Raw genomic sequence first — 24,631 nt, 5'->3', positions numbered from 1 at the left:
AGAAACCGCCTTCAAGAAAAATCTTAACGCCGCCTTGATTAAAACATGCTCGTTGTTCATTTATTATATTTTAACAAATTCAAATAACTTTTGTGAACATTACCGACTTCGTAGCCGACCACCACAAAGTCGGTAAATTATTGAGTAGTTTCAGACGTTTTCGTATAGGTGACGCTGTGGTCGATTTTAAAAAGATTTAATTTGTCGCAGTTTTTTTAAAATGCAAATCTTTCGAATTTGAGATTCTTTTTCATGAGCAATTTAATTTAACAATTAATTTATAATTAACGCGTGATGTCACCAAACGCTCATAATGAAACCTTCATCTGGTATCGGTGATACATCGAAGCAATCTGCCGTTACCGTCAACTTGCGTTCACTATTTCAGTACGAAGTGTTACACGTTTTTATACTCAGCTAAAGGAGATGGCAGTCGTCCTCGAGACACAAATTGAAGATTCCTAGAAAACATTGTCATGTCCAGTTTTTTTGGATCTGTAGTCACTGCAGTTAACTGAATGGAAAACAGGTTTATAAATAGAAATACGTTAATCATGTTTTGTTAACCAAGTACAGAAATGTAAGAAAATGCAATATTCAAAGTTGTGTGTCATCAGCTTTGATAATGCACAGGCGTGCCATTCTTGGAACCTTTTTTCGACAAATGAGTCATCGGTCAAGGAGATCTTTTATCTTTAAAAAGATATCCGTAATGGCATTGAAAATTGATATAAAATGTATCTACGCTGCTGAATTAAGAATTCGATGCACCTATGCTTCTTGTTGAGAAACTAAGTTATAATTGTTGGTAAATTATATATACATATACAAATGATTGACTTTGAAATTCTGTATAAATTTAGATTACCAACATGACTGTTCACTTATTTTATTATATGTATATGAAAAGCATTACGAGAAATAGCGATGCCTATCTTGATAGTAATGGATCATTTATTCGAAATGAATAACTACTGTTATTTTTCGGAAGATAAGTGGCTGAATTATTAACGGTAAGTACTTCGTTTAAATTCTGTTAAATATTATAATATTATACACGGTTTGTTTGCTCGATGACACACTAATATTTATCGTGTTATATATATTTATTAACCGCAGGCGTATCTAGGTGCTCAAGCGGTTGGAGTAATGAAATATGAGAAGTAGAATTATAGTATTTCAAAATGACATGAAATTATAGCTGAATAAACTAAAAAAAAGAAGATGCTCGTGGAAAGAAAACGAGAAGCTTTCTTTTACATAAACAAGTTGTTCTTGGTTGTTATCTTGTAAAATTAAAATACAGTGTTAACGACACTATTTAATTTCTACATTTAACTAACTTAACTAATTTATTAATAATGGCACTATCTAATTTAAACGACATTTAATTTCTAACCTGTCTCAAAATTATATCTTACAAAAACGGGTAAAATTCTACGATCCCTGATAACAATTCGGAGCGCTACCAATTATAGTCGCGACTTATGTAAAAAGAATAATCGCGGAAGATCTGATTACAGTCTGATAGATCGCACGCGTGATCACAGTTACGGGCGAATTGTTCACGGTGTGTATCTACGCATCAATTAGGCGTATACAAGATATTATCGTAGCGTGTAACGTGTGAAGACCCAACGTCGTCTGGTAAATCGTTAAAATGTGCATTTAAAGCATAAAACTGAAATATGACTTGCACGAGTTATTTTTATTTAATGCATGCGTGTTTGAACGTCAGTAGAAATGATACTCATCGACCAGACTACTTTTACTTTCCACCATTTTGCTCGGAAGCTAACCGAATCGCACAGTGATGCTTCATTGAGCAATGTGCATAAAAATGTCCGTGCAATGCACCTTGACTCGGGTGGATTGCTCGAAACGAATTCGAATTGCATTGTGGTCACTGCAAAAGTTTAAACCGTTCTTACGTAACCCGTTACACACCATGCACACGACTTGCGTATTTTTGGACATATACATATTGTATACATGTAGGATGGCGCGGAGGAGTCGTACCGTAAGTGTGGGAGCGAATCTACTAGCGTGCACGTGACCGACTGTCGAGTGCATGTGTGTAACTACATGTACGTAATCGGTGCACGACTGTCGGAAAATATGCATCGAAGAATGGCTTCCCTTGATCGAGGGGAAGTAAATTCGTATGCAACTTAGGCTTCCTTTACTTAAGGAGAAGAATTGTCCTACTCTATGCTTTATTAGCCAACCCGTATCTCAGATTTTCAATCTTGAAAAGGAGGTTATAGCATTTAGACTTTCTGTCACTTTTGTACAGGTTAAACGGTAAACGGTTTCACCGGAAATGGCCGATAAAGGGTTGCCTCTAGAGCAGGGATGGCCAACCTTTTCAGCAGGCGGGGCAAATTTCGGAAATATTTCCTGCCGGGTCACGCACCTAATTTTTGACAATCAAGCGTGCTACAGCTTCGAATCTCGCTCTAGTTCGCTTTAGCTCGTCAACCATTTTCTTTACGCGGGAGGAAAGGAGGTTATAAAGTAGGCTCTCTCTAAAGACTGAAAATGAGAGATTCCTCTTTATACCAAAGGAAGCCTACGATGCACCCGAATGTACATGAATATAAGGAAAGAAGCCATTCACTTCTCGCGATGACAGAAGTTTTAACCTATTTTTTATAAATCAAAGCGCGTGTAGTGGGTGGCTCCTTCTCCTACGCTTCCCCTTAACTGAGAGGGGCTATCTTTGAACGCGGTTGTACCGGTCACTCGGCTAGTAAACTACTTGACTGTTCAATTATTTGAACGTCATGCGCGCGGTCGCACGAGTCTGTTCGAAAGCTTGGCGATCGGTTTTGTTGGCTACCGACATTCGACGGGCGAAGATTGTCAACGATCCTGACAATCACCGCCGTTCACATCGTGTTCCACCTGTGTAGCCAGTCTGTTTAACGTATCGATAGAGTGTAACGATGCTGAATCTGTTCGAATCACTTCTCGACATTCCGACGGTCTACTACGGGGCGCTACTGGGCGCCGGATTTTGCATCTATTATCTTTTCGAAGTTGTCAAAGTGAGTAAGCTAACGTATCTCCCTCGCTGTTTCTCGTTCATTTAGTTACATTCTGTACAGAAAGTTCGCAATCGTTCGTGAATCGTTCGCGAAATTAAAACGACAGAATGATAAGCGATACAAAATCAACGACCGGAACGTGTTAATACATTGAACGTTTTAATAATTGCCAGGTGTTTAAGAAGTACTTACTTTCGACCCATAAAACAGATTTTATTCAAGAATTACGAAAGAAAAACATTTCTATTTCGCAAATGAACGATTTGATAATAAATTACGAAATTGGAATTAAAAATGTTGTAATTTGAATAATATTTGAAATTCTCTTATTTATCTCTGTCGTTTTATCGTCTGTATAATAACATTGTTTATATTTAATTGTAAATTTCTAATTAGACTACATAGGAACAGTTATCGGTTATCTATAGACTTTTAACCTTTATTAACATCAATCACTTTCATTTGATTCAGAGTCACGCATGTATCATGCTTCAGTCTATTACATGTGTGTCGCTTAAAAATAATAATGATGAATTTCGCTGCAAATTCTGGAGTCTTCTATTCATTACCGAAACAATAAAAGGTTTATTGACACGTGGACGTGGAATGAGTCTTAATTATCTAACGTCTCTTGATTTGCGATCGGTAATGGATGTAATCGAAAGCGCGGAATTAAATAACTCCATGATACTATCTCACGACTATTGTTTGATCACTCGTTGACCTCAATATTGTAATTCTCACGCAAGAAAATGACAAGGTTATAGAAATTATAGATAACAATCTAATTAACGAAAGCAATTTTCTTTGTTGACGATTATCATAGAAAATGAATTTTTTTTTTTTTTTTGCAAACAATTGAAATATGATCACACTACGCAATTTCAGATATCTTGTTCTCCTTATCGCATGATTAAGACGCCAAAGCTATGGATACCGTTAGACCGATATATTATCAGGATTTCCGCGATACGAATAGCCGAACTCTGACACGACCCTTCATAGTTTATACGAGCCACGAGGAGTTGCACGATTTATTAATTTGACCTTAAAACTCCGAGGCACTTGCCCCGGACGAATTGCGCGCGCAGTGCACGCACACGCCTGAACAGGTAACATCGCGGCGTTCACCAAATAGCCATTCGTCAAGAATAATGCGATGTTGAATAGACGGACTCATTGGTGTATGTACATATGTAATTTCTCGGTGAACAAGCGAGGCAAAGTTTCATTCATTTTTGCAGCTTGACAGAAGTGTCTTTCGCTCTTTTAAAATGTCACGAACATGCTGAGAATAGTGGATGAGGTTAAGGACGGTACCAATCGTGGAGATCGAATAGAGAAATTGAAAAGTAATATTCCTAAAAATTCTTTCTTGATCTTTCACTGTTACAGAAGATCAATAACGAATAATATGTAGGTTGTTCCGTTACCTTGCCAAACTTGCATGAGTTTCATTGAAAGAAGATATTTTCATTTTCATAAGATGGCGGGTGGGGAACAAACGCGGGAAAAGAATTAACCAGGGGAACTACCCATGTGTTACGCTTACTTATTAATGAAACTCTGCCATATCCCATTTTGGGGGCAAACGACTAATTATTTAAGATATTAACAATTAAAGTTAGTTACGCCTTACATTCTAAAGTATAACAAACGCACACGTGGAAATAGCTCCGTGGTTAAACGTATAACTCACTATCGAGAAGTCCGCGGTTCAAATCCTTGGTTTCTGTTTTTTTTTTAATGACAGTTTCTTTTTGAATACTTATTATTCATTAATTTATTAATTATTCAGTACATACATTAACAAATTTGTATATAACATGATTAAATAAGATCAAAATTGAAATTGCAAGAAATAATTGTGTAATGGAAAATAAGTATACGATACAGCAGCGATGTTAATATATATTAACATCGTAAATTACGTATGCTTTCAATGTTTCCTATGACGTACTGTTTCAACGCTTAATCATTCGATCATTCATTTCGGTCGATGAATCGATGACTATACTATGTACAACCTTCCTAAATGACTTTCAGACGCCGATGCTAGTATGCGCCCATGGACCGTTTCGATCGTTTCTCGAGGAACAGGTACCACTAGTGAGAAATAAATTCTGGCCAACCCTATGGTGTTTCGAATCGAGGGCGCAGACCATTATAGCTAGTCTTCTGAGATCACGAATCCTACCGCTCATTAATTATCGCAGGTTGGTAAGTTAGTCACCGTGCTAATTGATACGAATGCGTGCTAATTATTGCTTCCTATTTTTTTACTTTCCTTCTAATTAATCTATCGTCTCGCAGGGAGATCCTGACCCTGTCGGATGGGGGTGAAGTGGCTTTGGACTGGGCGGAAGAGGGATGCTCCGTTACATCTCCCATCGTGATCATCTTGCCAGGACTCACCGGTGCGAGTCAAGCGGAGTACATCAAATGTCTTGTCTCGTCCGCGAAAAAAGTCGGGATACGATGTGTAATCTTCAACAACAGGGGACTGGGAGGCGTAGAATTAAAGGTAATAAAAAAATTAAATAGAGTACTTTGAATACTTTATTAACGCCTATCAGAAATCAGACGTTTAAATACAGTCTAAGAATTAGCGCGTTGCAAGAATAGAAACAGAAATTTACCAGGGATAATCGTATAATTATTCCAGACTCCACGGATGTACTGTGCTGCAAACAGCGACGATTTATCAGAGGTTATCGAGCATGTAAAGAAAATTTATCCTCATGTACCTCTTGGAGCGACGGGCATCTCGATGGGAGGGTAATAAAATTCTTTCCTTAAAAAATAATTATTATTATACTTCATAAAAATATAATTAAATAGATTCAATGTACATATTGTGTGATTTGTTTTCAGATTAATATTAGGTAATTATTTAGCGCAACAAGGAGTAATGGCAAGGAATAAATTAAGAGGATGCTTTCTAATCTCTGTGCCATGGAATGTTTTCGCTGCGACGAAAAACACGGAAGAGAATTATTTCAATTTGATGATAAATAAATATTTGGCTGGCACGCTACGCAAGAATATACAACGTTTGCATTACTCATCGGAAACCGGAATGTTCGATGTAGATATTGAATTACTTCTGAAAGTAAGCTTATCTAAATCTCTTCTTATCAACGTATACAATCATCCGCTGAATTAAATATAATATTTTCTATTACCTTTAAGAGTCAAACCGTACGAGAATTTGATTCGCATTTCACGGTGAAACAATTTGGCTACAAAGACGTGGAGGAGTACTATTCAAACGCAACCATACACGACAAATTGCATTTGATTGATGTACCATTATTGTGCCTCAGCGCTGCCGACGACCCATTCCAACCTGTTCATGGTAATATAAGTTTGCGTATCGTCTTAATACCATATCGACCCGATGCGCTTGTTACTCACATCTAACACAAAGACATAGAGACAAATAGAAATAATCAAATTTAATTTTTTATTCAACATGGTGTGAATCAGGTTCGTTGGATTTCTTCAAACTAATTAAATTCTTTTCATTAATGTTTAGCCATTCCTCTGAAGGAAATATCAGAAACGAAGAACGTAGCTGTCGTGGTGACATCGCGTGGCGGTCATATAGGTTTCTTAGAAGGAGTGTGGCCAGTGAAAGAAGAACAATACATGGGTAAATTATTCTCCCAATTTTTCGCTGCATTGTTCATTACCGATGTGGATCGCCAGGTGTTATGACGAACTTACAAATTTAATTGCAAGTTCATCTACGAATATTCTTAGCAAATGTTCCGTTTATGTTTGGCCACCGCATAAAAAAAAAAAACCAATCACGTGCCATGATTAATCGTATTCAGGGTATCGCACATGTGATGTAATAGTGTTAAGGGATACAGAATTTTCATAGCTTTTTTTTTAATGATATTCCTGTTACCGACCTAAGACGTATTAGCTTCTAATAATATAGGTGTATAATTTTTTTACACGTATACGTAAACGTGTTTTAGGTACCAAAAACGCACATTCGTTTATTACTATTACAATATAGTAATGTTATAATTTATTTTTAACATGACACGTGTTTACTACAAAACCGTGGTAATTGATACATAGATTTGGACAGAAATAAATAATATTTTAATTTTATATTTTTGCATTGTTTTCGATCCTCAGCTTTATTTTCAATCCAATTAGGAAATAATCTTTTAGCGTATAGATGGACTTTACTACAACTTCTTTCGAGGACGGGATGTAAATCTTATTGTAAGAATTTCGGGTTTTAAAAGATTAACACGACATAAATACAAATTCATAATTTATTTTCAAATGCTTGATTTTATTACTGTTAACAATATCTAATTTACTTAATCGTTAGGGAATTAACATACACTGTTTATTACAATGATCAAATTTTAATTGAGTACAAATACATGTATTATACGATAATAAATTAACTCCGATGCGTAGTATCTTTAGTGTCTGTACAATAAATTTGTTAAGGAATGTGAGCAAAATAATATGAAAAGAAATATTTTAACGTACAATTGTTCGTATAGTTTCCAGTATTCACTATTTTTTTCTCACTGGGAGTTGTGCAGTCTTCATCACTTTCTTAAACTTTATAGTAAAAGTACATGAGTAAGATATAACACATGTATTAAACAGAAAATAAAATAAAAAATTACGGATATCTATGTGTACAAATAGAATCATGATGTACAAATAGATTATAGAATTTCACAAGTAAGTTCATTTAAAATTGTATACGCAAATTCCTTCAAATTAAAGAAGTTCAACGTGTTGCAAAACTGCAACAGCACTGTCACATACTTGAAGAATGCATATACATATATATAAAAAACGATGCAAATCTTTTCACTAGTAAAAAATATGGTTTAAGTAAAATATTAATTTTAAAATTCTATATTACATTTCGCTTCACTATTCAATAATCCGTTACTCGTTCTTGCATTTTTTACTGGTGACAGAGATAAGGATCTATTGTGATCCAATCCCAATGTCATCTTAAGTAACTTCAGTACACTCTTTTTATCTGCGCTCTCATTTTCTGCGAATAAATGTTACTCTTGCAATTAAATAACAAACAAAAAATGTATGGCACTTACCTCCTTCATCTGTAATTTGTTGTTCAAGATGTAATTTGTCCTGAGCTATTTCATACATGCCTTCTTCTATAGTACCTTCGCCCAATAATCTCATTATAGTAACCGGTCTAAAAATACAATCATAATCCTTATACTGTTATATAATAATTAGTATAAGCAGTGATTACCTCTTTTGGCCTACTCTATGACAACGATCTTCTGCTTGCTTATCATTATATGGATTAAAGTCAATATCATGTATTATAACGGTATCTGCAGCTGTTAAGTTGATCCCTAAACCTCCAGCTTTTGTAGATAATAAAAATATAAATATACTATCATCTTCCGTATACTCGTTTATCAAATCCTGTCTATCTGTTACTGGAGTGCTACCGTCCAATCTGTTGAAAATATTAACATAACTGAAAATTGAAGAACTTTGATACAAACAAAATTCAAACAAACCTTAAATATTTTTGCCCTCCGATTGTTAGATATTCTTCTAGTATATCTAATACCATGGTGAATTGACTGAAGATCAATACACGGTGACCTTCTTTTTTGAGCTTTGGTAACATCTTGTCCAATATTTTTAACTTTCCAGCTTCTGGAATAAGTTCCTGTGGTAACCCTAATCCAGCTAAACTCTTATACGTCCTTGTTAACTGATTTATTTGGTAGTCTGACATCCATTGTAAATCCTCAAATATATAATCGGCATTCTTTTGCTTGTACGCTTGTTCCTTTGCTAATCTACTTGATATTATCTGACAGAAAATTATGTACGTTATGAATTAATAACATTAGAAGATTTCTAATAAATATTGAAATTCTGAGTTTACTTTTAACTTGGAATCATTGTAATAATCCCGCACTAAGAGCGGATGGTTAGCAAGCTTTCTCAGCTGCATCATCATTCCAATACCATTAACTTCGGTGCTTTGGTCCGCTTCGGCTGAAAACTCAGCAACTAAATTTGTGTACAGTTTCTTTTGCTTTTTCGTCAATGGACATTTTATTACTCGTTCGCTTTTTTTCGGCAAGTCTTGAAGAACTTCAGACTTCAATCGACGAAGTACGAACGGTCTCATAATTTGCTTTGCATTTTTAACTTGTTCCTGTTCAAATAATGGCTGTTCGCCATCCTTTTTAACTGCTGGAATTTTCTAAAACATGTAAAACACCATTTGCTTTTATATTTATTGCAACTATTGTTAAATCACTTTGTACTCACGGGGTTCTTTGAAAACAAACTTTTTAAATCAGCTTGTTTACCAGCAAACAGCGAAGGCATTACGAATATCAGCAACGACATAAGTTCCAACAGATTATTTTGTAGTGGAGTACCCGTTAATAGAATTCGATGTTTTGCCTATAATAGTAATTGCGCATTGCTATTTAGTTAGAAAAATGTACTTAGTGAAACAGATACGTACATTAATTCTAACAAGGTTTTCGTATCTGATGGTACTCATGTTCTTTAACATATGAGCCTCGTCAAAAATAACATAACCGAGAGGCATAACACGAAACAATCTCCGTTCTTCTGGTGTACTGCTAATTAAATTATACGTCGTTAACAAAACATCGACATCATCCAGATCTCCGTTTCGCCAACCTAATCTCATTTCTTTTCGTTCTTCCTGAGAACCATAATACTGTACAACGTTCAACCCAGGTGACCATCTCTCTAACTCGTTTTTCCAGTTTTCTATACGAATTGAAGAATAATTACAAACAGAAGCAGTAAAAATTAAAAATGATCTACCAATGTCTACTTACCCATTGTTGAACTAGGAACTACAATTAAATGTGGTCCATCTTTTTCATCCTTAAGACCAGCCTCCTTCAAATACGTAAGAAAGGCTATTACCTGAACTGTCTTTCCCAAACCCATTTCATCCGCTAGTATACAGTTAACATTTTGTGCATGCATCACAGCAAGCCAATTTAACCCAACCATCTGATACGAAGCTAATTTTAAATTTGCTGGTAGTCCTTTTGGTTGACTTGTGATGGCTGATGCTCCCACAGCTACAGCCCTTTCAATATTTGTAGATAAACGGAGGCATTTTTTCATCAGAGTTTCAACCGCATGTCTGGTAGCCAATAATTCCTATTTCGTTAGAAATGAAATTAAAATAAGAAAATTGAAAATCCGTCAGTTTCTATTATTTACCTGAGCTGAATTCAAAAGTTCTGTATCTAAATATTTATTATTCTGAAACTTCTGAACTAAATCTCTCCAATCTTTGAATGGCCTTGCTTCTATGATAGCATTGGTTTTCTTTTGAGAACACTGAGACATTAAAAGTAACTCTGTTGTCAGAGCATTTTGCATGAATTCTAAAACTGCTTTCTTATCACCGGTGAGTTCGTTAGATATTTCTATATCTGAATCTTCATCACTGTGAATATTGTAAAAGAGAAATTAATATAAGCGATACTTGTTAGGTTATTAGATACATACCTATCAAATACTTTATCCTTAAAACATTGTTCATCTGAATCAACGTCAACATCTTCGGTTTGATTATATTTTCTTTTTTTTTTCTTATTGGATACAGAAGATCCTTTCAAGGGTCTCTTCCTAGTGTTCCTTGAATCTTCATCACCCTCGTCGCTGTTCCAATTTGTATTTTTATCTAGTTCCTATAAAATTACATAAAGTTAAGTTAAATAAAGTTAAGATACAATATAGCATTTCCATATACCTTATTCTTGTGGTTCGAAGATGTCGCATTCTTAGTGGCATTATCAGAATCGCTATCGCTGTCTTCAATTACATTTACTGCTTTACGTCTGAATTGAATCTCAGAAGATACTAAATTGCTGTCATCATCCGCTTAAAAAATAAAATACAATTAATTCATGATCATTTGCTTATAATTATATATTATAAACTAACCAATAATTGTGAAGTATACTATACTCCTTTATATCTATTATTTAAATCAAAATATAATTAACCATCAGTTTTTAATCAAAAGGTAACATTATAGGAATCATGTAAAAGGGGTATTCTTAATAACATAACAAAAGATGGACACCAGTTGTATTGACCTATAAATTATGATTCGAAAATAAAAAAAGCCTTACACATGTTCGACGGTTTCAGTTGTTTCTTCTGAAATCGAAACTGCCGTAAATTTCCTGAAAGGTTTGAACTGCTTGCATCCGTTTTCGGCGAATTCGAATCCGACATCTCGTTAAACGAATGAGAGACGCTGGTGAAAATACATTTTTGTAAAGGTAGCTTTTAAACTTGTTTGACAGGTGCATTCAGGAAAGCTCCGAATTACAAAGAAAGATAGATATCCAACAGGTTAATATAATTACAAATTTACCTGATATTTTAAATACCTGAGCCCAAACTTTTAATAATTTTACGTAATCGCTTTTACAACCACCTATCGCCTCTCATCTTTTGCGAATTGTTAATAAAAAGATTACTAAAAATCTTTGATATTTATGAACTGTAATTAATTAAAAATTTGAGCTAAGGATACCAATTTCTTAATCAAACATATATTCTTTGATTAATTACATGCTCAGCAACGTATTGTTCAGTACTACTTTTTCGTAAAATATAACTTTACGAAAAATAAGCAATACAAAGGTTCAGGACAGTGATAATTTCATAATATGTACGAAGAAATTTAGCTTTAATATGTATGCATTAAACAATTTATTGCGTAAGAATCATATTCGTAATTTTCCCAAATTTTTTAAATAATGAAGTGAAACAAAAGAATTCATATTACATCTTCATGCACACGCTTTTAAAGAACTATAGCTTAGAGAATATATAGTATCATTCATACGATTTTACCCAAAGGATTTCGTGTTTGTATTATCAGTGACTAAAGATACAAAAGGACTGGAAATGACTTTCTTCTCGAGAGATTATGACTTTAAGGGTCCCAGACACCCCGAGATAAAGTTAGTTGTGCATTTACAAAGTACAGTTCGTGCCTGTCTTACCAATCCTTTTTCTACCACTCTTCGCACTTACACCTGAGTTTGTTATGATTATGGAAATTAATTACACATTCTTTCCAGTATCCTAGAGCAAGTACTTCACGAAGCAAAAATCAAAAGCGAAAACGTTCTATTTCCAAGAAGAAATAGAAATAGTATAATAAAATGAAATAACTCGAATGCAAATTTGTACACCGATAAATCTTTAATTTATTCTTACTTTACACTCGCTTTGTTACATTACATATGCATATACATACAACTCGTAGGGTTTCAACTTTTATATAAAATATAAAAAGTATTTACAGTAAAGTATTTAGTTTAAAGTAAATGAACAAAATCGATTATTTGGATCATGAATTTTATCCAAGTTTTGATTTCATTTTGGACCGTTTATGCTTTCTGCGAGATTTAGCTTTCTGTTTTATTTTCACCAAAAATATATTAAAGACCCTTAAAAGGCTTTGTGATTTATGAAACACAGTATTTATATATCTTTCAATATCATCCTGTGCTTGAAAATTAGTAGATAAATTGTATAGTAAGGTACCATTATATAAATTAGCAATATTAGCCGGTGGATAAGGCTTTCCTAAAAGTGTATTCAAATCCATACCATGTTTTAAACAATTTTGAAACTCTGCAAATATGTGAACTATAAATTTATTAAATTTCTTTGGATTTGAATATAATGTTGTATCCATTTTAAAATGAGAAATGAAAAAAGGTGCTGCCAGTATACAATCATCAGGATCGACTTCATTAAGGGCTTTAGTAACTGTAATATTCATTGAATAATTTGGTTTATAACCATTTGCTTTTCTTTTCTCTTCTATAGCCTGAAGTCTGTTACTATATTTACGTTGAAAATCGTGTAAATCTCTATATTTCCCTATTTTTATGTCTATTATATGAAATAACATACAGACATAAAGGGAGTATGTACAACTATTAAATAATCTGGAAGGATTAGGGTGCTTCATCCAATATTTTATACACATTATATATAATATCCATTCTGATGGAAATTCATTTATATGTTTCATATCTGAAACTTCTAATGTATCATTTAAAATCTCTCTTCTAATAGTTAATGGAACTTCTCTTAGATTAGCCAAAGATGGAAGTGCACAAGAAACTATACTTCCTGTACATTCTATTACAAAACGTGCCAGTAAATTGGCTTCATTTTCATCTCTGGTCATATAGCTCATATGATGTACTTCATCATTTACTGCTGATTTTAGAAGTGCAAATATAACGTTAATAATTCTTGAACATATCATAATGCTCGAAGAATAATTGTAATCCTCTATTTGTACATAACAAATATATAAACCTCGAATTATTAAGTCCAGTAAATATGACTCTTGTTCAGCCATTAGAAATTCATTTATAAACCATACAGGTAAATTACTAACAAGTGCATTACTGGACATTGATTCAGACTCATTCATTATTTCAATTTCTTCTTCTTCCTCTTCTTCACTTGTGTCAATGCCATCTTTTTCACCAATTTCTTCTATATATGTTAAGCTATTAATATCTCCATTATATTTGAAAATTCTATTTAAATGATGGCTATTTACTTGGGCAACATAGTCTTTTGGGAAACCTAATGGAGTAAGTATTTCAGTAGATACATTTATGTAACTGTTTATGTTAGTCTCTATTAAGTGTAGTATTCTTTGTCGTATAGGCTTATCTAATGTACTTAAAATTCCAGCAACAGCTTTGTCCAATGTATATTTGCTTAACCAAATGAAGGTTTTTTCTATACGACGTTGCTGGATATTATGTGTACTCCTTGATACTCCATGTAGTTTTAAATGATAAAAGAAGTTTCTAAATGTAGAACGGTTTACATAATCGTTACCCAAGAGTATCGCTGCCAGTGGTAACATTGATTCATCTAAACCTTTAAAAGAATTCAATAAGCGCTCAGTTCTATAAATTTTACAGCATATCACATAGCCTTTTCCTGTTCCACTTTTGGTTGCATAATTATCTACTGTATTAAATGGTATATATAATGATCCATATATGTAGAAGTCAGAATCATAGCTGAATACAGGACAATTCAAAATTTTTGCCACCGAGGCTATAGCATTATCAGCCTCTAATAAACATTGCATGTAACGAATATTTTTCTCTTTCAAAACATTTTTGAAAACTTTGGTTAAAAATAGAGGGAAAAATTTCATTCTCCGTTGACTGAGAGGGCAAAAAGATGATGCTGTACGGATCCTTTGCCTAGTTCTGTATATAATAGTTTTCATTTTCTTATTCTCATAAGCCCCATCAAATAAAACCAATGGCGTTATGTTACATTTTAACAGATTATCAAAGAAATCTGATACACATTGTGCATACTTATCATAATCGCCGCCAAAAATGCAATTACAGTTCGCATACGAATTATATAGTTGAAAGCAAATACTGTCACCATCAATTACCAAATACGTATCATGTAATTCGTAATATTCTAGGTAATGATCTGAGCGATTGCTTATGAATTTAGTTAATCCTTTAATACCCATCCTGGATTTTTAGTTTACAACAGCTTACAATGCATTAGAATGGTTTCCAAACAACCACAAACAACTGAATCAACCTACAGTGACTACAGATAGAGGAAAACTGGACATGACTTTTTCTCGAAGAGATTTTCGGGGTCTCAGACACCCCCAGGTCCAATTAGGTCTGCATTAAGAGAGCACAATTTAAAACTTGTATTTTAAAAAGACCGCCTAAAATTAAAATTTATTAAATTTGATCCTGGCGCCATCTATACGAAAACGGCTGAAACAACGTAACAACTTACCGATTAAGATTTTTCCAGATGGGAACACGGGCGCCGCCTGTCGGGCAACCGAGGAAACTATTCGACGAGTAGTTTCCGAACTTTCCCGATAGATGGCGCCAGTATTCCCGGCCGGTCGGTAAGTTGTTGAGTAGTTTGAGCCGTTTTCGTACAGATGGCGCTACGATCGAATTAAAAAATTCAATTTTACGAGGTCTTTTTAAAATACAATACAAGCTACATTTTCATTAGGGTGCATAAATGATATACAAGGAAAAGAATTTACAATTTATTTAACCATCAGTATATATACATATCAAAGATATTACATAAAAAAACACGGAATTAAATCACAACTTAAATTCATTACAATACAAAAATTTAAGCAAAATATACAACTCAGATACTTCTGATTTAAAGAATAAACATTTCATGAACAAATATATTTATACATTGATCACACTATTTAATTATTTAATGGTATAACACAAAAATTATCCCAGTTCCAAGTCTTGAATCTGAAATAGAATAATTATGTTAAGATACAAGAATACAATTGCCGTTCTAATTATAAAAATAAACTACATACTTCTTGAACTTTTTGCATTTCCTGCGTTAATAAATTGTCCAATATTTCTTGGAATCTTTGTCTTAACTTAACATTTTCGATGTTAGCAATCTCAAGTTCTTGTTGCTGTCTTCTTTGTCGCAGTTCGGCTAATTCAGTATGTAAAGTTGCAAGGCGCGTTTGTAACGAGTCTGTTATATTATAAAAAAAGAAATTTTCGTTTATATACATACTAAATGGGTATGAAACAAACGAATACGATCGTTCACCATACCTTTTGATGTGGGAGCAGGAGGCATTTCTGTAAAACTATCCGGAATTATATACTCTGAATGAAACTGTTCAAGTTTGGGTACTTTTGATGGTGATGCATCCTCTGTTTTTTCTCCTTCTGTTTCTATATTGTTGTCATTTTGAAACATTTCCTTACTAAATTCCGTAACAAGAGTGTTGCTTGTTGCTGCATTATTAGCAGATCTTTCTGAATATGTAGCTTGCATGGAATTAGAATCTGACACTCTACTGTCAGCTGAGAGTCTACTATTTTCATCCAATTCCATTACATTTATATTTGCTTCCTCATCATCTTCTTCACTGTCACTTACTGGTTCACCAAATATGTCATGCTCAGCTAGAAATTTGAAACAACATTTTATTAATTACTTCAATGCAATTACTTCTTATACCTTAATTTATATTACTTACCAACATCAAGACTCTGGGAAGTATTACCATTAATACTTTCGCGTTTAGTTTTCACTGTGCCAGATGATGATACTTTGCTAGGTTTAGATTGATCTTCATCCTCACAAATCACTTCCCATTTTACATTAACAGCATCATTATCTACCCTTAATAAACGTTTAACTTCTTTTTCAATTTCTGGAGCTTCTACATATTTCTTTTTCAAAGTCTTTCTAAATCTTCTGCGCCTGACATTTTTTGTAGGAGGCGTTATCCCATGTGGCCATAGAAACTTCTTGTCCACTTTATTTGGGTCTTTCTTTTTCTGCCTTACTGGACTTTCCTCATCCGTTGTGGTATGATCATCTTCTTCCTTACAAATTAACAACTAAAACAATGAATAAGAAAATATATTATACACATAAATATATACAAATGTATATTTCCAGGTTGCTTGATTACAAATTGTCGTACCTGGCATATATCAGCTGTTTTGTAAAAACTTTTATTGTCAATAGTTTTTAAAGATTCCACAATTGTTGGTAAGTCCACAACCTAAATAATAAAATATTTGTATTTAAGTTAACAATATTCTAACAATATTCTTACACAAAAATTTACTATAAATTTTACCTTAGCATGAAGTAACCAATGATCAAATCTAACCTCACCATAACGCATATCATTTTCTAATTTAATACTCAGTCTATCTTTTATGGGTAATCCAGAGCGTAAAATTTCTCGTAAAACTCGTGATGGTTCCTAAAACACATTAATCATTGTTAATATATGCATTTAATCATGCATTACTGAGGTTTTATGATTTAGATTAAAAAAAATTATTTGGCAAGAAAATTAACTTACCGGTGGTAAACGTAAAATAAATTGACTTTCTAATTCAACTTGGGGCTCACTACGATTTTTATAATCTACATTTGGATGACGATTCATGTTTTCGTAAAGTTGTAATGCCCTAAATCAAGAAAAACAACAAATGCGTCTTTTTCAGCTTTTTCGCTCAAACACTATATACATGCACCATGCACTGCAGGTGAAGTCAAAACACTTCATTGCAAATGATGCAAGAATAAGAAATAAGTAAAAGAAAAAAAGATACGTGCATTACTGTGAAAAATTTTATTAACTGTCGTATAATTTAACAATTCTTTTCATAAAAATGATATGTTCATTGATAATGTCGTTACACTATGACGTAATAATTAACCATTCTCATGATCAGTCCAGTCAATGTAAAAGAAGTACCAGTGACTAAATATCACGGCTTCACCGCCAAACACAGTGAGGCCGTTAGGGCTGCTGGCGTCAGGAGTAGGGGCTCCAGACGCTTTTGCATGCGGCCCAACAAGTCGGTACCGGGTGCGACCCCCGGTGTCGGCCACATGCCAGGCACCACAGACGGGCACCAATGTGCCAGGCGTGGAGGGCTCCGGATTAATGCACATAAGGTCCCAGAGCCCTCGCCGTGGGGTTTTAGTCAGTAGGAATCTGACACTCCCCGCCGCGCTCTCCTATGGGACGGTGGGGGGTCTTATGCAAGATTTCCCCACGTTAAAAAAAAAAAAAAAAAATCTGTCGACAGTGATACTTTCACATCACTGCATCCTTTACGCCCCTGCATTACTTACATCCCTGTTTTCTTTACATCCCTGCATCCCTTACACTTCTGCATCCTTTGTATCATTGCATCCCTTACATTTTTGCATCCCTTACATCTCCGTACCCTTTATATCTCTGTATCCCTTACATCTCCGTACCCTTTATATCTCTGTATCCCTTACACTCCTGAATTCTCCCCGCACCACTTGTATCCTTTCAATCCTTATAATAAATATATTATAAATAATACACTTATGGCCCCTGGTTCGAGTAAAGGTAAGTAAAGGTAAGTAAAGTCTCCTGAAAAATAATTTTAAATTTAAATTTTTGCAAAATTTAGTTCCCTTTTCTGCCCCCAGATGGCGCCGACTCGAGGTCGAAATTTTAGTTCGCATTTTTGCCGCTAGAGGGCCAAAACTTCAGCATGATTTAGTTCCTTTTTCTAAAACCAGATGGCGCTGACTCGAGGTCGAAATTTTAGTTCACATTTTTGCCGCTAGAGGGCGAAAAATTGAAAATTCAAAAATTAAAAATTCAAAAATTACTTACCTTTACTCGAACCAGTTTTTGTAATATATTTATTATAAGGGTTGCAGGGACATAAGGGATGTAAGGGATGCAGTGATGTAAAGGATGGAGGGATGTAAAAGATACGGAGATGTAAGGAAGGTAGTGATGTGAGGGATGCAGTGCTATAAGGGTTGCAGGGACATAAGGGATGTAAGGGATGCAGAGATGTAAAGGATGGAGGGATGTAAAGAATTAAGGGATGTAAAAGATACGGAGGTGTAAGGAAGACAGTGATGTGAGGGATGCAGTGCTATAAGGATAGGCTCATAAAAAGAATGAATAAACAAATATTTGCCAAGGGAGGCCTTGGTCCATAGAGAGGAGTAGGATAAGAAATAGTTAGGGAGCGTGAGTCTTGGCCCATAAAGGAGGATAAAATAATTAATAATTGAAAGGGATGGGTCTTGGCCTGTAAAGAAGGGATGCTCTGTTACGGAGATGTAAACGACGCAGGAATATAAAGAATTCAGGCATGTAAGTGAAACAAAGATGGAAGAGATGCAGGGACGCAGACATCTAAGGGATGCAGTGATATAGGGTTAGCCCCCGCGAGGCCACAAATAGAGATAAAATAATAAATAAAATAATAAATAAAATAATAATAAAATCAACACGTTCGTCGTTTTAATGAGTTTATACAAGCTATGAAAGTCAATACAGCAAGTTAAATGAACGCAGAAAATGGAACACAGCAAAACCGAACAATGTGCGGCAAAAGAGGGACTGGTGAACCAGCACGATCGTCATTGCAGACCTAACTGTGCCTGGGGACGTCTGGGACCCCAAAATCATGTTCCCTCGCGAACAAAGTCATATCCAGTCTTCTTGTATCTGTAGTCACCGGTGCTACTGTTGCCTTTGAATTGTATAATTTAGGTATTTGATTAACAACTTTTATATCTGATAACTGTATGATACCTTCTATGTATAGAGTCCAATTTCGCGCCTCTGCTTGTAGCTTGAAGAAGTGACCAGAAGATGCTGCTTTTATCAATTTCAAATGTCCTTTCACCTTACTTTTGAATTACCTTGAACTCCTTTGAAAAGAAATCATTAACAAAATACTTTCAGCTGTCTCCTTGTATGAGATACAACTTTCAATAAGTAACTTCTAAATTAAATATCTGAAATTTAAGATCATACAATGAAATCTATTATGTACAATTTATGTTTCTTTTTGGTAAGTTTATTCTGTGACATAAATTAAACAAGTTTTTTCAGGTAATACTTTTATAACAGTCAAGTTTCTATTATAATATTAAAAAATATTGCAACGATGAGTAATAATCCTCTTTATTAGCGACTAAAGTACCAATAACTTATTATAAAAGTACTATATGTAACCAGGAATTTATTTCTTGTTTTTTTCCTTTTTCAATACATAAACAACTTGTTGCATAAGTACAGCTGTTTTGACAAAGAAGCGGTCACACTTGGCCGGATTAATTGTTAAAGCAATGTACTTACTGATTTGTTCTACGCAGTAAAGTCGGTAAAGTAAGCTATTTTATATTAGTGTATTTCTTCTGGTAAGAATCTATTACAGTTATAATAAATTGACAATTGCGATTTATGTGTTGCCTTTGAAATTAATAATATTTTACCTTATAATTTTTGAAAAAATCCACACATTATATAGTTGGATCATTGGATGCACGTTTCTATAAGTCCCTCCTACTGTTCTACAATTATTTGTAATGGTAGTAATAATTTGTTATTTGTGCCTGACAGTCTTTTTAATCATGTTCTACTGTTAAATAAAGGACGTACGTGAAATAATGTGTTACTAATTTATTATAACATTTGTTTCATAAGTTTCTTTTGATATTCTTTAATATTAATTTTGATATTATGGCTACTTAAATAATGAATGAAATATGTTGAGAATTATTGATAAAGTATATATATATATATAGGTACCTTTATCATTTATTCCATAATTATTTGTAGATGCTAGCTAGAATTTCTATTTCTGGAACTTTTAAAGCAAAAGTTTCTGTATCTGCGCTAAGAAATACTCGAAGTTATTCTGCTGTGATGTCTAAATTTGATCTGCCAGATCGCTTGAAAGGCAATGAAAAATCAGTATGGTAAATAAAACCTTATAACTGATATTAAAAATTGACAGGTGGTTATATACCACCCATTATTGGTAGTCATATTTTTCATGAACCAGTTTCATTTCAGGGTTGAGTATATTCAGCTTGCTTTAAAGCATAAGCCATTAAACTTGGGACAAGGTTTCCCAGATTTTCATGCTCCTGAAAATGTAACAAAAGCTTTAGCTGCTACAGCTATAAGTGATAATCCTCTTTTAAATCAATATACAAGAGGATTTGTAAGTATTCATCTTATTTTATCTATCTGTATGATTATCATTATGGAAATTTCCAATATGTTGCAATATTTCAGGGTCATCCGCGTTTGGTAAATGTCATTGCAAAATTGTACTCTAAACTTCTAAATCGTACTTTAGATCCACAAAATGAAATTCTTGTAACTGTTGGGGCTTATCAAGCATTATATGCTACATTACAAGGTCACACAAACCCTGGTGATGAATGGATAATTATTGAACCTTTCTTTGATTGTTATGTACCTATGGTTCAAACTGCAGGTGGAGTTCCAAGATTCATTGCTTTAAAACCAGTAAGTTTTAAGCATAACTTTGCAATTTTTTTCTGCAACATTTATGTAACATATTTATTTTTCTATTTTTAAGAAAAGTTCGAATGGACCTCTTAGTTCATCAGATTGGGTCTTTGACAAACAGGAGTTGGAGAGCCTTTTTAATGAAAAAACTAAAGGAATAATAATCAATACCCCACATAATCCTGTAGGAAAAGTATTTACTCTAGATGAATTACAATTCATCGCTAATTTAGCTAAAAAATGGAATACCCTGGTGGTATCAGATGAGGTGTACGAATGGCTCGTTTACGAACCATATAAACATATTAGAATCGGTAAGAATGGAGTTCCAACGGTGTTAAAGTTTCTTCTACAAAATCTTTGTTTTAAAATAATTATTATATCTTAGCTACGCTACCCGATATGTATGAGCGCACAATAACCATAGGATCTGCTGGTAAAACATTCAGTGTTACTGGATGGAAATTAGGATGGGCCTATGGTCCAGCACATTTACTATATAATTTACGAGTTGTTCATCAAAATTGTGTGTATACTTGTAATACACCAGTCCAAGTAATATATAGATTTATAATATAGATTTTGATACGGTTAATTATATTGTTAGTTACATTTACTTATTTACATTATTTTCAAATTCTAGGAAGCAGTAGCAATTGGATTTGAACAAGAATTGGAAAGATTTGGTCAACCGGATTGCTACTTTGTTAGCTTAGCTAAGGAATTGCAGCCAAAGCGGGATTACATGGCGTCGTTCCTTAGCGATGTAGGAATGTCTCCAACAATTCCAGAAGGTGGATATTTTATGGTTGCCAATTGGACGGCTCTGAAAGATAAGGTTAAATTAGAAGAAGAAACAGATGAGAATAAAGATTATCGGTTTACAAAGTGGATGACGAAAAATGTCGGAGTTCAAGGAATACCACCGTCCGCATTTTACAGTCGTGAACATAAACACTTGGGGGAGGACAACGTACGATATTGTTTCATAAAGGTAAAAGTTGATTTAAAACGCGTAATATTGATACTGCCTCTTTTTTTTTAACTAACGTTCAATGTCCTTTTTTTGCAGAAAGATGAAAATCTAAAACAGGCAGCTGACATCTTAATGAAATGGAAATCTCAGCAATAGTGATTAATACAAAAGAAACTACAGCTCATTAATATATTTAAATATAGTGCCATATATTTTTGGAATATTATTTAGATTTTAAGCATGGTAACCATCTGCATTCGTATTATTTATTATCTGTACAGGGACATCACAATTTTTATCATGCAATTATACTTTTTAACATATAGGATTATTGTACAACGACACATACACATTTTACGGAGAAAATTCACCACGAAGCCATCGTTTTGCGTCCTTAGTGTCTGCTCCGAAGGTTTTACCGAACCTGAACACAACAAATTCTCAAATAAAACGATACTCTTTCAAAACGTGTCGAGTAAGTTGAATATAATTTACTACCTGAACGTCTCTCCAGGAACGTGTCCAAGGTAATTTGGAATCATACCAACGTGTTTATGGTAGAGCGTTGTTGGTTGAATCATGAGCGGTGGATCAGGTCGAGAAATTGTTATCGGGGCCCATTCTGTGCTTTGTCGTTTTCGATAATTTGAAGTGAACTCGCAAAGCGCGCTGTTGGTAGCAGGAATATTCGAAGCTCCAAAATGGGAATGTCCATAGGGTATATGACCAGCATATCCTTAAATAAGTTTAAAAATTTTCTATCAATGGAAGTTAATAGATATTTGCAATTTCGTACTTTTAATTTTCTCTCGAATGAACGAATATCTCATTCGTTGTTCACTGTCTGTAAGATCCATCTGTATTTCAATTTTTCCATCAATATATTTTCATATATCATCTAGCATATAGTTTAATATGCATATTAGATTCGTTTCAGTCGTTTCGATGAAAGTTTTCGAAGACGCAATATTTCGTAAAACAGATGAATCGTACTGTGACATTAGTTACGAGATTATTTGAAGACAAATTCAAAGTAACAGTGACTCGACAAGATAGGCTTACTGCTGATAAAATACTTCTTCGGATTTGCATTGTCCATAAAGTATGGAGAGGGGGCATGATCCCTGGGTTTTTCGTGTTGCTCGTCCAGAAATAAATTTCTCATTACGCCCACGCAATCTGGTCGAACCGACAGCATTGGCAATTTGAATTCACTTTTGATAAGCTGCATTAAGAGTTCACGATATACATTCGTTAATCCCATTTCTTTTTTCTCTTAATGTAAGGAGTTTATATTGGAATTTCTTACTAAACGATCCTCTAAATTTCGTGGTTCACCATATCCACCTTGTATGTCTATTTTTCTTTTCACTTCATTAAGAGCAGCTTTGTTCTTTAATTGTTGTCGTTCAAATTCAGCAAGTCCCTCGGTAGCAAGTACCGTATATCTTTGTCCGTGTCTAGCATTCAGTTTAGGTGTAAAACCTATAATGTATAACTTAGATTCTAATTAGAATTTTTATTTATTTATCTGATGTACCTTCATATCCAGGTAACATAGGATGAACGTATATAGGATCAGTCCTTTTGTATCGAGCATTTACTATGTCTATGTCATTTTTTGGTGGCCTTTGAACCTGGTGATTGATAGGTAATTGAAGTTTTATTCCTGTTAGAAAATAAGATTATACTCGGAAGGAAAAAATATTGACTAATGTACTTCGTAGTCGTCGGTGACTCGGTTTGATAAAATGAGCGTTTCCGCATGATTTACTGTAGGATCAAGAAGCAACTTGTGCGTGATACTTCCATATGTTTCGCCACATCTGTACCGATATTGAGGACAATATCCGGCGTATCTAAAATAAACGATCTGTTTTTCTCTCTCTCCTTTTTATCAACGATATTCGTAAAAGGGTAAGATAATAGTACGTATGAAAGTTATCTTTCCATAGAACATTTGTGTGTCTCTCTAGAAGTGATATATGTATCACGGAAAAAGTGATGAATCGTTTACCCTGGAGTAAGATGCGGTTCTGCCGTGGATAATAATTCCGTTCCAGAAGACATTGTCGAAATATATTCGATAACCCGTAAATTTTTACTAATTAACTGGAATTTTTAATAGCCATCTAGAGGTATGATTTTGTTATCTTCTAACTTTAATTTATTCGCATGATTATGCCGAATGATTTTCTCCTACATTTCTACAAATGTCATCTATGAAATTTGCTTTGGAATTTTCTCTTTAAAAACAAATGATAACACTTTTTTCATAATGTATGGTGTCATTCAAATTTCCTATGCAGTACTCAAATTTTTTATTGAAATGTAACAAATGTTTATGTGTTTGCAGAAATGGCCTCGTTTTACTGCTACAAGTGCAGTGTTCTGATTACCACTCTTCCTCGGTTGAAAAATTCTAGCAAGAACCAAGGGGATTTCCTTATGATTCACTGTTACTGCTTTCGGTCTAAACTTTAAACCCATTTAAGACCAGAATCAACACGGTTCATTTTCTGTCCCTCAGATAAAAAACAGTTGCCCGATGTGAGTAAAATTAAACGCTCCAAATTTCAAATGAAAGACTGGTGTTTGGTGACAAATGTTTCATTTGTATTGAGTCAAGATTTTATCAGCCAA

General features: G+C 34.0%; 6 protein-coding genes and 1 long non-coding RNA gene across 18 annotated transcripts; 2 read left to right on the top strand and 5 right to left on the bottom strand.

The window, feature by feature from the left end:
- The first annotated feature begins 861 nt into the window (after positions 1-861).
- Hydr1 (abhydrolase domain containing Hydr1) lies at positions 862-7,178 on the top strand. Of its 7 annotated transcripts, none has more exons than XM_034326108.2 (7): positions 862-1,013; positions 5,097-5,266; positions 5,364-5,574; positions 5,716-5,828; positions 5,925-6,162; positions 6,243-6,408; positions 6,589-7,178. In XM_034326108.2, the coding sequence occupies exons 2-7, from the start codon at positions 5,103-5,105 to the stop codon at positions 6,768-6,770; spliced, it is 1,074 nt and encodes a 357-aa protein (XP_034181999.1). In that variant the 5' UTR covers positions 862-1,013; positions 5,097-5,102; the 3' UTR covers positions 6,771-7,178. The 7 variants fall into 7 exon arrangements, with proteins under 7 accessions (XP_034181999.1, XP_034181992.1, XP_034181995.1 ...); XM_034326101.2 differs by lacking the exon at positions 862-1,013 and adding an exon at positions 2,766-3,050; XM_034326104.2 differs by lacking the exon at positions 862-1,013 and adding an exon at positions 3,081-3,223.
- Positions 7,179-7,232: 54 nt separating this feature from the next.
- On the bottom strand, positions 7,233-11,945 carry Etl1 (SWI/SNF-related, matrix-associated actin-dependent regulator of chromatin, subfamily a, containing DEAD/H box 1). The gene is made up of 13 exons (XM_034326099.2): positions 11,902-11,945; positions 11,237-11,364; positions 10,852-10,982; positions 10,608-10,789; positions 10,317-10,545; positions 9,920-10,253; positions 9,574-9,848; positions 9,372-9,509; positions 8,980-9,303; positions 8,603-8,904; positions 8,326-8,538; positions 8,159-8,265; positions 7,233-8,100 (listed from the first exon to the last, which is right to left on the bottom strand). The coding sequence occupies exons 1-13, from the start codon at positions 11,907-11,909 to the stop codon at positions 7,946-7,948; spliced, it is 2,526 nt and encodes an 841-aa protein (XP_034181990.1). The 5' UTR covers positions 11,910-11,945; the 3' UTR covers positions 7,233-7,945.
- Positions 11,946-12,316: 371 nt separating this feature from the next.
- Positions 12,317-14,711, bottom strand: LOC117605140 (protein asteroid-like). Its single transcript, XM_034326100.2, has one exon. It carries the CDS (start codon positions 14,656-14,658, stop codon positions 12,481-12,483), a length of 2,178 nt encoding a protein of 725 aa, XP_034181991.2. The 5' UTR covers positions 14,659-14,711; the 3' UTR covers positions 12,317-12,480.
- A 486-nt stretch (positions 14,712-15,197) lies between these two features.
- Taf7 (TATA-box binding protein associated factor 7) lies at positions 15,198-17,651 on the bottom strand. 2 transcript variants are annotated; one of them, XM_034326302.2, is made up of 8 exons: positions 17,437-17,651; positions 17,038-17,146; positions 16,807-16,935; positions 16,648-16,728; positions 16,195-16,561; positions 15,764-16,120; positions 15,511-15,680; positions 15,198-15,439 (listed from the first exon to the last, which is right to left on the bottom strand). In XM_034326302.2, the coding sequence occupies exons 1-8, from the start codon at positions 17,634-17,636 to the stop codon at positions 15,416-15,418; spliced, it is 1,437 nt and encodes a 478-aa protein (XP_034182193.1). In that variant the 5' UTR covers positions 17,637-17,651; the 3' UTR covers positions 15,198-15,415. The 2 variants fall into 2 exon arrangements, with proteins under 2 accessions (XP_034182193.1, XP_034182194.1); XM_034326303.2 differs by lacking the exon at positions 17,437-17,651 and adding an exon at positions 17,295-17,403.
- A 1,116-nt stretch (positions 17,652-18,767) lies between these two features.
- On the bottom strand, positions 18,768-20,046 carry LOC143308233 (uncharacterized). Its single transcript, XR_013065205.1, has 3 exons — positions 19,965-20,046; positions 19,279-19,397; positions 18,768-19,216 (listed from the first exon to the last, which is right to left on the bottom strand). It is a non-coding gene; the product is annotated as an uncharacterized LOC143308233 (long non-coding RNA).
- Positions 19,430-22,186, top strand: Kyat (Kynurenine aminotransferase). Of its 5 annotated transcripts, none has more exons than XM_034326244.2 (8): positions 19,430-19,540; positions 20,311-20,450; positions 20,548-20,698; positions 20,773-21,009; positions 21,083-21,326; positions 21,401-21,567; positions 21,656-22,006; positions 22,085-22,186. In XM_034326244.2, exons 1-8 carry the CDS (start codon positions 19,505-19,507, stop codon positions 22,142-22,144), a joined length of 1,386 nt encoding a protein of 461 aa, XP_034182135.1. In that variant the 5' UTR covers positions 19,430-19,504; the 3' UTR covers positions 22,145-22,186. The 5 variants fall into 5 exon arrangements, with proteins under 5 accessions (XP_034182135.1, XP_076549278.1, XP_076549280.1 ...); XM_076693163.1 differs by lacking the exon at positions 19,430-19,540 and adding an exon at positions 19,703-19,857; XM_076693165.1 differs by lacking the exon at positions 19,430-19,540 and adding an exon at positions 19,730-19,852.
- Positions 22,187-22,275: 89 nt separating this feature from the next.
- On the bottom strand, positions 22,276-24,225 carry LOC117605212 (CIMIP2 protein CG18335). The gene is made up of 7 exons (XM_034326253.2): positions 24,006-24,225; positions 23,709-23,847; positions 23,529-23,625; positions 23,298-23,473; positions 23,051-23,213; positions 22,487-22,724; positions 22,276-22,412 (listed from the first exon to the last, which is right to left on the bottom strand). The coding sequence occupies exons 1-7, from the start codon at positions 24,056-24,058 to the stop codon at positions 22,343-22,345; spliced, it is 936 nt and encodes a 311-aa protein (XP_034182144.1). The 5' UTR covers positions 24,059-24,225; the 3' UTR covers positions 22,276-22,342.
- Between the last annotated feature and the right edge of the window lie 406 nt (positions 24,226-24,631).

Source organism: Osmia lignaria, chromosome 3 (assembly GCF_051020975.1).
Source record: "Osmia lignaria lignaria isolate PbOS001 chromosome 3, iyOsmLign1, whole genome shotgun sequence".
Taxonomy (NCBI): domain Eukaryota; kingdom Metazoa; phylum Arthropoda; class Insecta; order Hymenoptera; family Megachilidae; genus Osmia; species Osmia lignaria.
The sequence above is the reverse complement of the archived record's forward strand: the minus strand, read 5'-3'. Positions and strand labels throughout refer to the sequence as shown.

What these genes read in the sequence shown, in the direction of transcription:
- LOC117605212 (XM_034326253.2), bottom strand. Translation starts at nt 24,058, where the DNA reads ATGTCTTCTGGAACGGAATTATTATCCACGGCAGAACCGCATCTTACT. An exon ending in GAACCGCATCTTACTCCAGG is followed by an intron (nt 23,848 to 24,005) that starts GTAAACGATTCA and finishes CGTTTATTTTAG; the next exon opens with ATACGCCGGATATTGTCCTC. An exon ending in GAAGAAGTATTTTATCAGCA is followed by an intron (nt 22,725 to 23,050) that starts GTAAGCCTATCT and finishes AACTTATTTAAG; the next exon opens with GATATGCTGGTCATATACCC.
- LOC117605140 (XM_034326100.2), bottom strand. Translation starts at nt 14,658, where the DNA reads ATGGGTATTAAAGGATTAACTAAATTCATAAGCAATCGCTCAGATCAT.
- Etl1 (XM_034326099.2), bottom strand. An exon ending in AACTTTTGAATTCAGCTCAG is followed by an intron (nt 10,254 to 10,316) that starts GTAAATAATAGA and finishes CTAACGAAATAG; the next exon opens with GAATTATTGGCTACCAGACA. An exon ending in AAAACCTTGTTAGAATTAAT is followed by an intron (nt 9,510 to 9,573) that starts GTACGTATCTGT and finishes TTACTATTATAG; the next exon opens with GCAAAACATCGAATTCTATT.
- Hydr1 (XM_034326101.2), top strand. Translation starts at nt 2,949, where the DNA reads ATGCTGAATCTGTTCGAATCACTTCTCGACATTCCGACGGTCTACTAC. An exon ending in TGGGAGGCGTAGAATTAAAG is followed by an intron (nt 5,575 to 5,715) that starts GTAATAAAAAAA and finishes TAATTATTCCAG; the next exon opens with ACTCCACGGATGTACTGTGC. An exon ending in ACGGGCATCTCGATGGGAGG is followed by an intron (nt 5,829 to 5,924) that starts GTAATAAAATTC and finishes ATTTGTTTTCAG; the next exon opens with ATTAATATTAGGTAATTATT.
- Kyat (XM_034326244.2), top strand. Translation starts at nt 19,505, where the DNA reads ATGAAATCTATTATGTACAATTTATGTTTCTTTTTG. An exon ending in ATATAAACATATTAGAATCG is followed by an intron (nt 21,327 to 21,400) that starts GTAAGAATGGAG and finishes ATTATATCTTAG; the next exon opens with CTACGCTACCCGATATGTAT. An exon ending in TACGATATTGTTTCATAAAG is followed by an intron (nt 22,007 to 22,084) that starts GTAAAAGTTGAT and finishes CTTTTTTTGCAG; the next exon opens with AAAGATGAAAATCTAAAACA.
- Taf7 (XM_034326302.2), bottom strand. Translation starts at nt 17,636, where the DNA reads ATGTGCATTAATCCGGAGCCCTCCACGCCTGGCACATTGGTGCCCGTC. An exon ending in TTATTTTACGTTTACCACCG is followed by an intron (nt 16,936 to 17,037) that starts GTAAGTTAATTT and finishes AATGTGTTTTAG; the next exon opens with GAACCATCACGAGTTTTACG. An exon ending in ATTGGTTACTTCATGCTAAG is followed by an intron (nt 16,729 to 16,806) that starts GTAAAATTTATA and finishes TTTATTATTTAG; the next exon opens with GTTGTGGACTTACCAACAAT.